This window comes from Anser cygnoides, chromosome 1 (assembly GCF_040182565.1).
Source record: "Anser cygnoides isolate HZ-2024a breed goose chromosome 1, Taihu_goose_T2T_genome, whole genome shotgun sequence".
NCBI lineage: Eukaryota > Metazoa > Chordata > Aves > Anseriformes > Anatidae > Anser > Anser cygnoides.
In genome coordinates, this window is record NC_089873.1 from 26,759,158 (window position 1) to 26,771,434 (window position 12,277).

The 12,277-nt window shown below is 50.8% G+C and overlaps 1 protein-coding gene across 1 annotated transcript; it reads right to left on the bottom strand.

The window, feature by feature from the left end:
* Positions 1-44: 44 nt before the first annotated feature.
* On the bottom strand, positions 45-11,503 carry LOC136789869 (POTE ankyrin domain family member B-like). The gene is made up of 17 exons (XM_066991126.1): positions 10,418-11,503; positions 9,216-9,330; positions 8,800-8,973; positions 8,605-8,711; positions 8,004-8,126; positions 7,371-7,519; positions 7,158-7,219; positions 6,117-6,269; positions 5,437-5,609; positions 5,142-5,235; positions 4,446-4,523; positions 4,084-4,193; positions 3,506-3,647; positions 2,405-2,587; positions 1,782-2,020; positions 979-1,049; positions 45-304 (listed from the first exon to the last, which is right to left on the bottom strand). The coding sequence occupies exons 1-16, from the start codon at positions 10,624-10,626 to the stop codon at positions 995-997; spliced, it is 2,166 nt and encodes a 721-aa protein (XP_066847227.1). The 5' UTR covers positions 10,627-11,503; the 3' UTR covers positions 45-304; positions 979-994.
* Between the last annotated feature and the right edge of the window lie 774 nt (positions 11,504-12,277).

Below are 12,277 nucleotides of genomic sequence, written 5' to 3' on the forward strand. Positions count from 1 at the left end.
AAGCAAAGTCCGTAAGGGAGAAGGGAACAGACAAAGACCCACACTACATGACATGGTTTATTAAATGCCAAGGCGGGCGACAGAACTTGGAATTAAAGGCAGGCTGTTATCTGCACAGAACCGCTGCGTTCTTGCCAGCGTGGTGGGGGCAATGGCTGCTTTTGCTCACGGCCTGGAAACTGCCCAAATTAGGGGGCAGAAGGCAAGTGTTGGCAGTCATCTTCCATCTTGGTAGAACTATGGCTTGTTTTCTGGACTGGGACTTTGTCTGCTCCACCTTCATCTGATCAGTAATGATATCCAGCTGTGAAAACAGGGAAACACACAATAAGAAGAAAATGCACAAGGCAGGAACACCTTTTCACCTCCAATTACCAGTATTCCAGAAGTTAGTGAAGGAAATACCACAGGCTACACACAGAACGTTGTGAGGGAACCTGCAAATGACTCTTGCTCATCAGTGTTAGACTTAGTCCTCTGCAGCCCTCTTCATCCTCAAGTGTCCCTACTCTCTAAGCATTCAAACTGGGCATTCTTTGGAACACTACTCCTAAAATACAGCTTCCGCATTCACCTTGAAAACGTTGAAAAGGATCTGCCTTTGAAAAGGCAAACATCTTCCTGCTGCAACCTGGCCCTAACGCAGCCTTCAGTGCGGCATGTCTTTGTCTGGTGCCTGTTCTCCTATTACCATTTGTACGGTTATTTTGTCTATTCTCCCTTTCTTTCCCTTCACTCTTTCCCTTACGGCTTTGCAGAAGAAGAAGGGCACTCTGTATTTTGCACACCCCCCAATGACCAGAGGTCTTCAGCCCGCCCCCATACAGTTGTGTACTCTTCTGATGCTTAGCAGTTGTTTTAGCATAAAGAAGGTGTGTTTTGGAACCACAAAGGGATTCTAACTTGAGGCTCAGAAGCGTAAGCTTGCTCACAGATATGCTTTAAGAGGGGTTGAGAATAACATTTATGAATGCTGACCTGAGCCACGCAGGCTTCAGTGGTGCTTCCGGTGGAGCTTAGCGTTGTTTTCGTCTAGACGCTGACGAGCTCTGAAAAAGTCAGATGCATGCAAGAATTATATTTGGTTACAGTTTGGCAAAGCTACTCTCCAGGTCTTTGACCAACATTCGACTTCTGAGAGTGGAAGGGATTAATGGCATCTAAACACAAAAACATCATTTGATTTGAGGTTTTTGGAGAGCTTGCATCCATTGTGGAAAAGTACCGCCAATGCTGTGTATTTATGTGGCTTCTTCTGGAAGATGCATCACCTGCATAAAGAGTCAGGGATATCCTCCCCTGCCTAAGGAAATCTCAAATCTCAGACATGCTGCTGAAATGGCAGCCAAAGCCGTAGACTTCACAGAATCAGATTCTACTATCTAGAAGGCTCCTACTTCTTTAAGCATTCTTAGTTTGTTGTCATGACAATAGGACATGCAGTTCCTCTTTTCTGCCTTACATCGCTGTACTGGGTGTACGTGGCAAGGTTTTGGCTGTAACGGGCTGCAGGGTTGGCCTCTGTGAGAAGAGTCCAGGATCTCCATGCTGCAGCCTGTGGAGGAGCCCCCGGTGGAGCAGGTGGATGTGGCCTGGAGGAGGCTGCGGCCCATGGAGAGCCCCCGCAGGAGCAGGCCCCAGGCAGAGAGTGACTATGAGAGTGACTATAGGCATATTTACTGACGTAATGTTGGTCAGGTATACAAGAGGGATTTTAGGAGGAGAACGTACAAGGAAAAAGCAGCATCTTGCTTTCACTCCAAAACCCAGTCTGGACATACCTTTGCAAGTCATTTTCTAGACCTTCTCTGAGCTTTTGTTCCTCCAGATAGTAGCGCTTGTACCTTTCCAGTTTTGCCTGAATGGACTCATCTGGAAAAGTATGCTCTTGTGGTGTCTTTCTCCCTCCATCCTCCTCTTCAGAGTCAGCACCTCTGCTTCTGTGCTTTAGGTTCTTTCTCAGAGAAGCACAAGGAGGGGATCTTGTCAGCTCTTGCATGTCTGGAGAGGCTGCCCGTGTCTGAAGCAGATAATGAAATTTCCATCACCACAAAGAAGAAGAGAACCATCCCCCCATCAGTCACACATACCCAGTTTCAAGGGCCCAGCCTCACTCAGGGGAGGCCACTTGCCTCCTCACTACCACCAGCAGTGAAGGCAGAAGCCGGAAACTCCCACAGGTCAACCATTCATTTTAGTCTGAAGGAGAAAGTAAGCCTTTTCCAAAGGCTCCATACACATTTCACAGGGACTTCTGTGCCTGTGGAGAACAGCGCCTCACAGAAAGAATGAGGGGCAAGACCCCAAATACAAACATCACCTGCGACTTCTGGTCCGAGCACTTGTTCCTTGTCAGGCTCTTTCTTATCTCTGTCTCATGCTGTTGCTTTTGCCTGTGACCCACCTTGTAAGTCTTCAGAAGAGCTTTGATGCATGCCACCTCTTCTTGCAGCTGGCCATTGCTCTTCTCCAGTTTTTCCTGAGACCCACGCAGAGCAGACAGCTCTTCTTGCAGGTCGCGATTTTGTGCTTCTAGCTGCCTGCGTTTTCCAGACTCCATCTCCAGCTGCTGCGAAAGTTCATTGAGCTGTGGAGAGCAATGCATAAAGGGGTAGGGCGTCAAGATGGTCTTTGTCACCTTCTGACTCGGTATTAAAAGCAAAGTAAAGGCAGGCTCGTCTTTTAAGGGAAGAACAGCTTTAAGATCTTTGCTGACAGGATTCCCCAAGTTTCCATCCTTCCTCGGTTCTTTTGCTAGGGACGCTCTTGCCCAAAATGCTCCTCTGCTCATGGGACATCAAACACACCTCTACCCAGACACCAGAAAGAATGCCTATTGTGTGTGGGGGGAAGCGCTGCAGTGCAGAACGGACTAGGCACGAGCAACAAATACTCTTCCTGCCCTTACTCTGAAAGCTTTGGAAACAGTGCCTCAGGAGGCCACTTTGACAGAACTGCTGGAGGAACGCATTTTCTCTCTAGGTCAAAGCTGATGTTTGGTTGCAAGGATACGGAGGATATAGCAGATGTCCCATTAAGTCCCAAAGGCCAGCTGCGATGCTGTCTTACTCTTCTCCCCCAGAAATACACCTTTTCTACACCTTCTAAAAATACACTCGGGACGTTCCTGCCTTTTATAGATAGAAAACGAACAAACAAAAATCCCTCAAAACAAACACAAACAAAAAATAAAAACAAACAAAAACCCGGAAACTTAATCTTCATTTTACACTGCCTAAACACAATGCCATTCCCTGTCATTTAAGAGAACTCTTCTAATGGCAGTGAAGCCACGAGAATGCTACGAGCCTTTGGACTAAGAATGAGCCACCACAAGGGCACTTGACTCCTTCTGCAATACCTGCTATGTATGACAACAGAAGGAGCATCAAGTAGAGAACAGACAACTCACAATACAAGAAGGAGCATAGAAAAGAACAACAGAGGTATGGACATTAACAGACAAAAAAAGAAACCACAAAATCCTGCAGAATCCAGAGCTCACCTTTGCTGTTAATTTATCAGCTTCACTGGCCCCTTCAGAGCAGCTGCTCATCATGTCTCTTGCAGTAGTGAACTGGGGCTCTCTTTCTCTGGCCTCATATTCTCTTAGTTTCTGCAGAGCTCCGTTCAGAAGCCTCCTTAACCTGTGCAGCAAATTAGTCAAGAAAACATTGAGGTAGGAGGTGAAGGAACTACCAGCCTGTTTCACATTCTCAGACATAAACAGCATAGAGAAGCCTTGCTTCTTCTTTAACACGCTTGACAGACCAGGAGTTACTGAGAAAAAACAGCAGTCCAGTGCCGCAGATCACTTGGAGGGTCCACCTTGCACCTGAACGGAGGAATAAATGGAGAAGGGACTTCCTGCCCTCCCAGGAGAATTGCAGGGCAACCTGCACTTGAAGTTCTTTTGGCAGCTCTGTAAAACCATAGGCACGTGTACAGAAGAGCCTTGTAAGACCTAGCGTGAGGCTTGAATTTGCTCACAGACAGTTACCCTCACCTATTTTTACATTCAGCCTCCATGAAGCTTGATTTCTACTCTATGGGATCTCTCTTTAAAGTGCTAACAAGCCATACCTGCGACATTCTCTCCGCAGTTCGCTGTTGCTTTTCATTTCCTGCTCGAGGCGCACTTCGACTGGGCATTTCAACTCGACCAGCTTCTCTTCTGTTCTCTGACACTGATGCTTTCAAAACAGAAACGATACATGGTAGAACCAGCACAGGGACAGCATCTACATGTGGTATGTGCAGATAGCCTAGGCAGAACTCGGTAGCAGTACTGGGGAAGCAGGAGTAGCAGGGCTTCCCCTTCCCTTGAACGTGCCCTGCCATAAAAGCAGGAGGGTTTCCCAGGGCTCCCCTGGTCTTTTCACCCACTACCTGCCCAGCAGGTATTCAAAGACTAAAATAGTCATTCACAGAAAGCGTTCCCATACCTGCTGGTGTGGATGCCCGTCTGCGGTTGTCTGTGCTGACTGAAAGGCAGTTACCAAGTCCTCCGGGTGATTACGAGCCTACAGAAGCACAAAAAGAAGCGAAAAGTCATGCTGCGTGCAACTTTCCTGCCTCACACCTCTCTGCCGCTCTTCCCCTCCTGCCAGTCTCAGTAGAGTACAGGGCTCATGTTCACCTCCCTCCTCCCCAGGCAGACAAGAAGAATCATTTGCTTCACAGAGGCCACAGATGAAAGCCCCTCCTTTACGCCAAGAGGAACTGCTTTATTAGCCACAGCGCAGCATGTCAGGTCGGGGCTGTGCAGCATTGTGCAAACTTGACTACCACCTCTCACGCAGGAGGAATATCTCAAGTGCAGCCTGAGATCTTCAATATCACCACTGGTCTAAAGCAGAAAATACCTAGACCAGTGCATTCCAGTGAACCCTTATTTTTTCTAGTGCTAAGAACTTCCTGGTGTTGTAGGACTTGCCGTAGTATCATGGGAAAACTCTCAAAACCAGAAAGCTGGGGAACAGACCGGCAGGATTTTCAGAGCAGCTTACAGTCAGCACAGCTGGTCAAGAACTCGGCTCCCCTAAGCTTGGCAGAAAAATCTCATCTTACTTTGTCCCCACAGAACTACTTAGCTAGGCGCAGGAGCTCACAGGGAAGAGGGAAGTTTATCACTGACTTACTGAGGCAGAGGCTTGCTGGTGTCTCTGAAGGGCTTCAATCAGTCTGCTTTGTTGCTGGATTGTGGCTTCCAATCTGTCACTTCCAGCTTTGAGTCTGAAAGAGAAATACAGGCCTTATTGGGGAACTCCACAAGAGCACACAGTTGGAAAGAACAGTGTGCAAGAACATAAGCTAAAGCAAAGGCTTCTTTCCAAATCCTGTATTAACTTTCTGTGATGTGACGAGGCAATTCCCTCGCGTTCACACAGTCCCAGAAAGCAGCGTCTCGCCCCTCTGTCTTACTACCCTGCCTACCCTTGCATGCGTTCTTCCAGCTTTTGGAGAGCTCCAGTTCCAAAGAATGGCTCCAGAAAGCCTTGCACTTTCTGGGAAGAAGCTGCTGCTTCTCTCTTCTTATCCTCCAGTACAGTCTCCAGGTATTTTACCCAGACCTCAGACTCAATACACGCTTGTTCCGATGCCTCCACCTGCAAAACCAAAGGAAGAATCAATCCATGGTGGTCAGCCTAGTCTTTAGGGAGGGAAATTGACTGCTTCCACTCTCAAACCCCCATGCATGTTACTTCACTGCATTTTGTACTAACCCCTCTCCTATAGCTCTGTAGATTTTCTACAGAATTTCCTGAACGCTGGCACAAAACTCAGCCTGCTTTGTCTGCGACTCTGGCACAGACACTGCCAATGCTGGTCCCAACACAGAGACATGAAAAAAAATTTACAACCGTTGTCAGAGCACACCCAAGTGGTGCCGCACCCTCTGTGTCTCAGAGCACACCCAAGTTTTGAGAAAGCGCAAACTGCTCTGGTCAAACCTACCCCCTGGAAGGTGCCTCCTAACGCACTGCTTTGTCCCTCCAGCTTGTGAAAAGCTCCCCAAAGGGCCCGTTGTGTTGGTCACCAGCAGAGAGGGGGAAGAAGGGAAGAGAAAGGACAACCACCCTTGGATTTATCCCTATAGTGCAGCCTTTCCATACCTTAGCTTTAACCATCTCCAATTCCTCTTGCAAGCACTCTGCGTCTTTCTCAGTGTCACTGAGCTGGCTCTCAGTAGCTTCAGGTGGGGCTTCTGACACGGACAGACTTTCAGGAGCACCAGGAAGCTCAAGCTGCAGCTGTCTGTCTTGATCCTAAAGAAATGGTGTTCCGTGAGCATGACAAAGTCAGTGAGAACATGGGAATATGAGCTGTGCTTTTACTCATTAGGTTCTACAACTAGGTCAGTCTTCTGACTGAAACAAAGGATTGGAAGTGCACCACCACCAGGCACAGCTGGGGACCTCTCTCCATCTTTCTTAGCCTCAACTATCAGCAGCTCTTTGTGAGGGTTTCTGTTTCTTAAAACAGAGGGAAGGCTTAACGTTTTTTCTCTTCTTGGAACATAGCCTGAGAGACTGGGCAGGGGCTTTCTACCTACGCAAAAAGGCGGGCAGTGGAGAATGGAATCTGCAGAACTATTGTTGCCTCCAATGGCATTTCAGCAGTTGTAAAGCAGAAGCCAGACTTCGTTCTGCCAGAGCTTAAGCATGGCCTGGAATCTCCCTGCTGCTTCTGAGAACATGCTCGCGGCCAAGGAACGCACGCTGAAAGCAGAGCTGCAAGCCCTCAATGCTATTCTCTGGTATCTCTTCGTTGTTGGCGTTAAGAATTGCCACATAAAGGTTACCGGAGCACTGGTGAAGTATGGTGAAAAGCAACAGTCCACTCCCGGCCAGCCCCTTTGAGAAGCTCAGAAGATTTTAAGCAGCAGGAATAATCTTTGCTGCTTCATTATGTAGAACATGCTTTCCCTAGACTGGAACTCTAACTGAAAGGCCAGCTGCAGCGAGACCCAGTTCTCCCAGCAGTTTCACCAGCCCAGCGCAAACTGAACAGCTGGGCTGGAGCACAAGTAGTTCAAGGGCCCCAGTCACAAACAAGTGGCAGAGGCAGCAACAGAGGTAAGCGAGCCCAGAGGTAAACTTGCCCCAAAGTAAGCGAGCCAAATGGGAGCCCAGTGGGTCCTTCACAGAAAGTACCTTGCGATCCCAGGGCAATTCAGCCTCTTCCTCCTGCTCTGCTCCTACAGCTGGCAGGGCACCTACAAGGGATGGACGAAGCGAGACAGTGTGAGCATTCCTGGCACTCTGCTTTTCCCTGCCAGTCAAGCCCTGCCCCCAAATACGGGAAGCGGTCTGACATCAGGCCACATTAGTTGTCCTCATCAGCTCTTCCACACTTCAGGATCCTACCTTCTCCATCCAAAGCAAGTGTGGCCAGTGCAAAGCGCTCAGTCCTCGGAGAGCAGAATCTGCTGGGGACTGCTGTGTCTTGTGCAGCGCCAGCAGAAGCTTCTCCCGTCTTTTCACAGCGTGCATGTTCTACCAGTTTCTTGCAAAGGCTACACGCAGATAGAGAGAACATACAGGCAGTCAGATCCAAAACATCCTTGCCTAGTATCCTTGCTCTTGCCTAGGACAGCAGCTGACTTGGAACCAGTTCAGAACTGTCTGTGTGCGGTGTCAGTCTCCCCATGATGGTGGACCTGCTACACCACCAGGGATCTCTTTGAGGGTTTATCTAAAGGGACACTGGTAAGATCCCCACTGAAAGAAAAGGTGCCTCTTTCCTGGTCAGTGGAGCGGAACTGGGCTTAGCAACACAAGCGGGATTTCTAAGAAAGCCTTGTGGGTGGAAGTTCTCCTCTACTTCCAAATCCTCTCTTGACTTGGGAAGGTGATTTATGAGAAGACATCACCGAGCCCAGCTTCAAGAAAGGTCTGAAGATATCGTTAAGCCTTTGTGCATCTATCACAAAGGGTGACAAATCAGCACGGACACTCTGACAACTCAGCCGCTCTAACAGTGACGTACAAAACACTCACTCAGAATGTCCCGACCGGAGAGCATAATCCACAGCCGTATCGCAAGCAATGTTGGCACCGTAGGAAAGAAGTAGCTCTATTACATCCGTTTCCCCAGCAGAAGCGGCAAGCATAAGAGCAGTCCTAAAGCATCCAAAAGATGGTATGAAACATAGCAGCATTTGCAGGCTCTGTGTTGTTGTTATTCTAATCCCTGTTTCCTCCCCAAACAATTCCCTCCCCGATTCCTACAAGCACAGGGAAAGCAAAGCCACACACAGGGGAGTGCTGGAGGACTGAGGCTGGAAGGCACCTCCAGACAGCTCCTGGCCAGCCGCCTCCCCAGAGCAGACTCAGCCACGAGGCCAGAGCACGTTGCTCAAGGCTTCTTCCACTCTGCTCTTCAAAGCCTCATAGGATGGAGGCTGCTCAAACCCCTGGTGCCACCTGCTCCCCTGATTAACCTTCCTCATGCTGAGAGGGTTTCTCCTAAGCAGCTGTGGGAAGGCCTCTTGTTTCACTTGATGCCCATTGTCTCTTGGACAACACTGACTCTCCTTCTCCTGTTCATTCCAGTGACAATGCTAAGGAGAGCCACATGCACTTTGGAGCAATGCCTCACCTTCCAAAGAAATTTCGAGCACACACATTCGCTCCTTTTTGAAGAAGAAACTTTACCATCTCTTTATGATGGCTGGAGATGGCAAGAAGAAGCGGGGTATTTCTCTCCTGAAAGGATAAAGAATCCCCGTCAGAACAACCCAGACGAATTAAGTGCCTTTCCCAAAGAGCAGTGCTGCCCAGATTCAAAACTTACACAGTCCTTTGCTTCAAGGTGTGCACCATGCTCAACTAACATCTCTGCTACAGACGTGTTAGGAGCTGCGGCAGCCAGGTGAAGGGCAGACTTGCCTCTGTAACCTTCCAGGTTTGGGTCGGCACGGTGCTCTAGCAGAATCGCCACGCATTCTTCATGCTGGCTCTCCACTGCCTGCAAACAACACAAAGAAAAGGAAGGACTTGTGCCGTGTTTCACTCTGTCACAGCTACAGCAGCTTCCCAGTGCTGGAAGATAAGAGCGTCTTCCGAGATGAGCTAGTGTACGCCTATTACGTGCCGATTACAACTTTCATGTTTCTCTACAGGTCGGTGTGAAGAATGCGGCAAGACACTTGTCATTGGAAGCACAATTGATAAAGCCCCACTTAGAGCAGAGTAACGTGTTCCACATACCATCATGAGTGGCGATCTGCCAGTGTTGTCACAAAGGTTCAGCAGGCACTTCTCTTGCACCAGGAATCGAACAACGTCTGCATGGCCGTTCGCACAAGCAAGGTGCAGCGGTGTCCTAAAACCAAAATAAATTAGCTTTCCACAGGCAGGCAATGCCCCAAATCACTTCTGGCTGTGGAACACGCGCAGGGCCACAAGTCTCCACTTGCCAATGCCAAGCAGAACGTAAGCTTTGGAGGCTGTGGAACTCCATGAAGAGTGCGAAGTCAGTGTAAGTCTCCAAGTTTTTCCACAATCACTCGAGCGGCAGAAGGGCGGTGAATGCCCTGACGCTGATCACCCACAGGACAGGAGAGAACTGCTAATGCCCGAGCGGCTGCTAAACAACCCCACAGGGAGAGGACAGGGCAGTGGCAGTCGGCAGCACACCCTTCAAGCAGCGCTCGAGCCGCCCCAGCAATTCCAAGCAAAGCTGGATTTTTCCCCTCTGCCAGCTGAGAGGGAAAAGCCCTCTCAGCGACCAGCTCTTGAAGGGAATGACGACACGGGCTCCAAGATAGTCGAGAAATGGAGACCCTTTATTGTCCCAATGCCAGATCTTACATAGTTTTTCTGAGCCCCTCCACGCGCTGCACGTGGCTGGCAAACATAGTTACAGACTTCTGGTTGGTGCATTCCTTTTGATCACGCGTAGCCCTCTATAGGCCCGTCCGAGCCTAACAACTCCTCCTTAGTGGTTCCCACTTTCTCTTACTCTAGCCTGGTTACCACTCTATGCCTCTGAGTAACCTTCTTCTTAACCCGTCGCGCACTGCTGTATCAATCAGATCCAGTTTGTCACTGAACGGGTCACACCCATAAGCTCTGACCCAGGGTTCCAGAGGAGGCGGTGCCCTTGCTGCCGTGCTCCTGACTCTGCCCTGGGCTTCAGCCGTCTCTCTGCACGGGGCTGAAGGCTTTGCCAAGGGCTGGTAGGAGCATGTGCTCCCGACTATGTCCAGTGCCACTGACTTCAGGGCGAGAGGCTGCCTGGCCGGACAACGCCCAGCCTCAGCCCTCCATCGCCTCAGCTCTTGCTGACACCTGCTGCAGAAGGAGGGTTGGTGCCAGAGCCGCGTACGCAGCGGCACCAGGCTGAAGCTCGCACGCCACGGGAGAGCGATCCCACCCCAAGCCTTTAAGCGCACCCCCCAGCCCCTCACCGCTTTGCCTGGTCTCGACGGTTTTTGCCTCGTTTCTTCAGCCACCAGTGCCGCCTCAGCCGGGCCAGGTCGCCACGGGCGGCCGCGCGGTGCAGCCCGTGCAGGCCCTCCTCTGGCAGCTGGTGGGCATCGCTGTCTCTGGACAGGGAAGTGCTGCTGGGCATCGGATGCTCCTGGCCCCGGTGGAGGAGCCCCAGGAGCCTCTGCATGCTGCAGCAAGGATGTGGGCACAAGCCCACCTGGGGCCACCAGAGCCCTGCGGGCCCTGCTTGGGTCCGACACGGACAGGCGCAGGGGCAGGGGAGCCGAGCCCCGAGCAGCGGCTGTGGCCTGGTGCTCCCAGGCAGGGCAGGGACGCACCGAGGCTCCCAGCCAGGGCAGCGCTGTTGCTCCCACAGCAGAGGCAACAGCACTGAGCACTCCTGCTGGCAGGGGTGCACATACACTGCGTCTCAGCGATGGTGGCACATTGTGTCACAATGGGCATCACCAGGGGCGTCACAAGTGTCCTCTTAAGTTGGAGGGCCACACCCCCCCACAGTCCAGCAGTGACTGCGGCACTTTCTGGCTCCTGCCTTAAGAGCTCTTTGTGCCTCAGTTGACGTTCTTCCGCAGCGTGGATGGGGATCTCGGGCCATGCGATGGGGCAGGGCTCCTCAGGAGGCATTGAGAACGTGCCTGGCTGGCAGGGGCACTGCATTACTTCCCTGTGGCCATGGTTGAGCTGGCACCTGCCCCAGTTGTACTGGGTCTGTCTGGGATGGAGTTAACATTCCCTGCGGCAGCCCATATACTGTTGTTCTCTGCACTGGTACAGAATCATAGAATCATAGAATCATTAAGGCTGGAAGAGACCTTCAAGATCACTGGTCCAACCATCACCCTACTACCAATGTCACTCACTAACCCACGTCCCTAAGCGCCAGGTCCAACCTTGCCTTGAACACCTCCAGGGACGGTGACGCCACCACCTCCCTGGGCAACCAGCTCCAATGTCTGACTGCTCTTTCTGAGAAGAAATGTCTCCTCATTTATAACCTTATCCTCCCCTGGTGCAACTTGAGGCCATTCCCTCCAATCCTGTCACTAGTTACCTGAGAGAAGAGGTGGACCCCCAGCTCCCCACACCTTCCTTTCAGGTAGTTGTAGACAGCAATAAGGTCTCCCCTGAGGTCTCTCCAGCTTTATAGCCCTTTTCTGGACATGTTCCAGGGCCTTGATGTCCTTCTTGCACTGAGGAGCCCAAAGCTGAACACAGTACTCAAGGTGCAGCCTCACCAGAGCAGAGTACAGGGGAAAAATCACCTCCCTGGTGCTGCTGGCTACACTTTTCCTGATACAAGCCAGGATGCCGTTGGCCTTCTTGGACACCTGGGCACACTGCTGGCTCACGTTCAGGCGAGCATCGACCAACACCCCCAGATCCTTTTCCTCTGCACAGCTCTTGAGCCACTCTCCCCCAAGCCTGTAGCAAGAGTCTTTTTGTAGCAAGAGTCACTGATGAGCAAGAGTCATTTGCAGGTTCCCTTTAGATGTTCTGTGTGTAGCCTGTGGTATTTCCTTCACTAACTTCTGAAATGCTTGTAGTTGGAGGTGAAAACGTGTTCCTTCCTTAAGCATTCCCCTCTTATTGTGCGTTTCCCTATTTTCACAGCTGAACATTATTACTGATCAGATGAAGGTGGAGCAGACGAAGTCCCAGTCCAGAAAACAAGCCATAGTTCTACCAAGATGGCAGTAGACTGCGAGCACTTGCCTTCTGCCCTGTAATTCGGGCAGTTTCCAGGCAGTGAGCAAGAGCAGTCATTGGCCCCGCCATGCCGGCATGAATGCGGCGGTTCTGTGCAGATAACAGCCTGC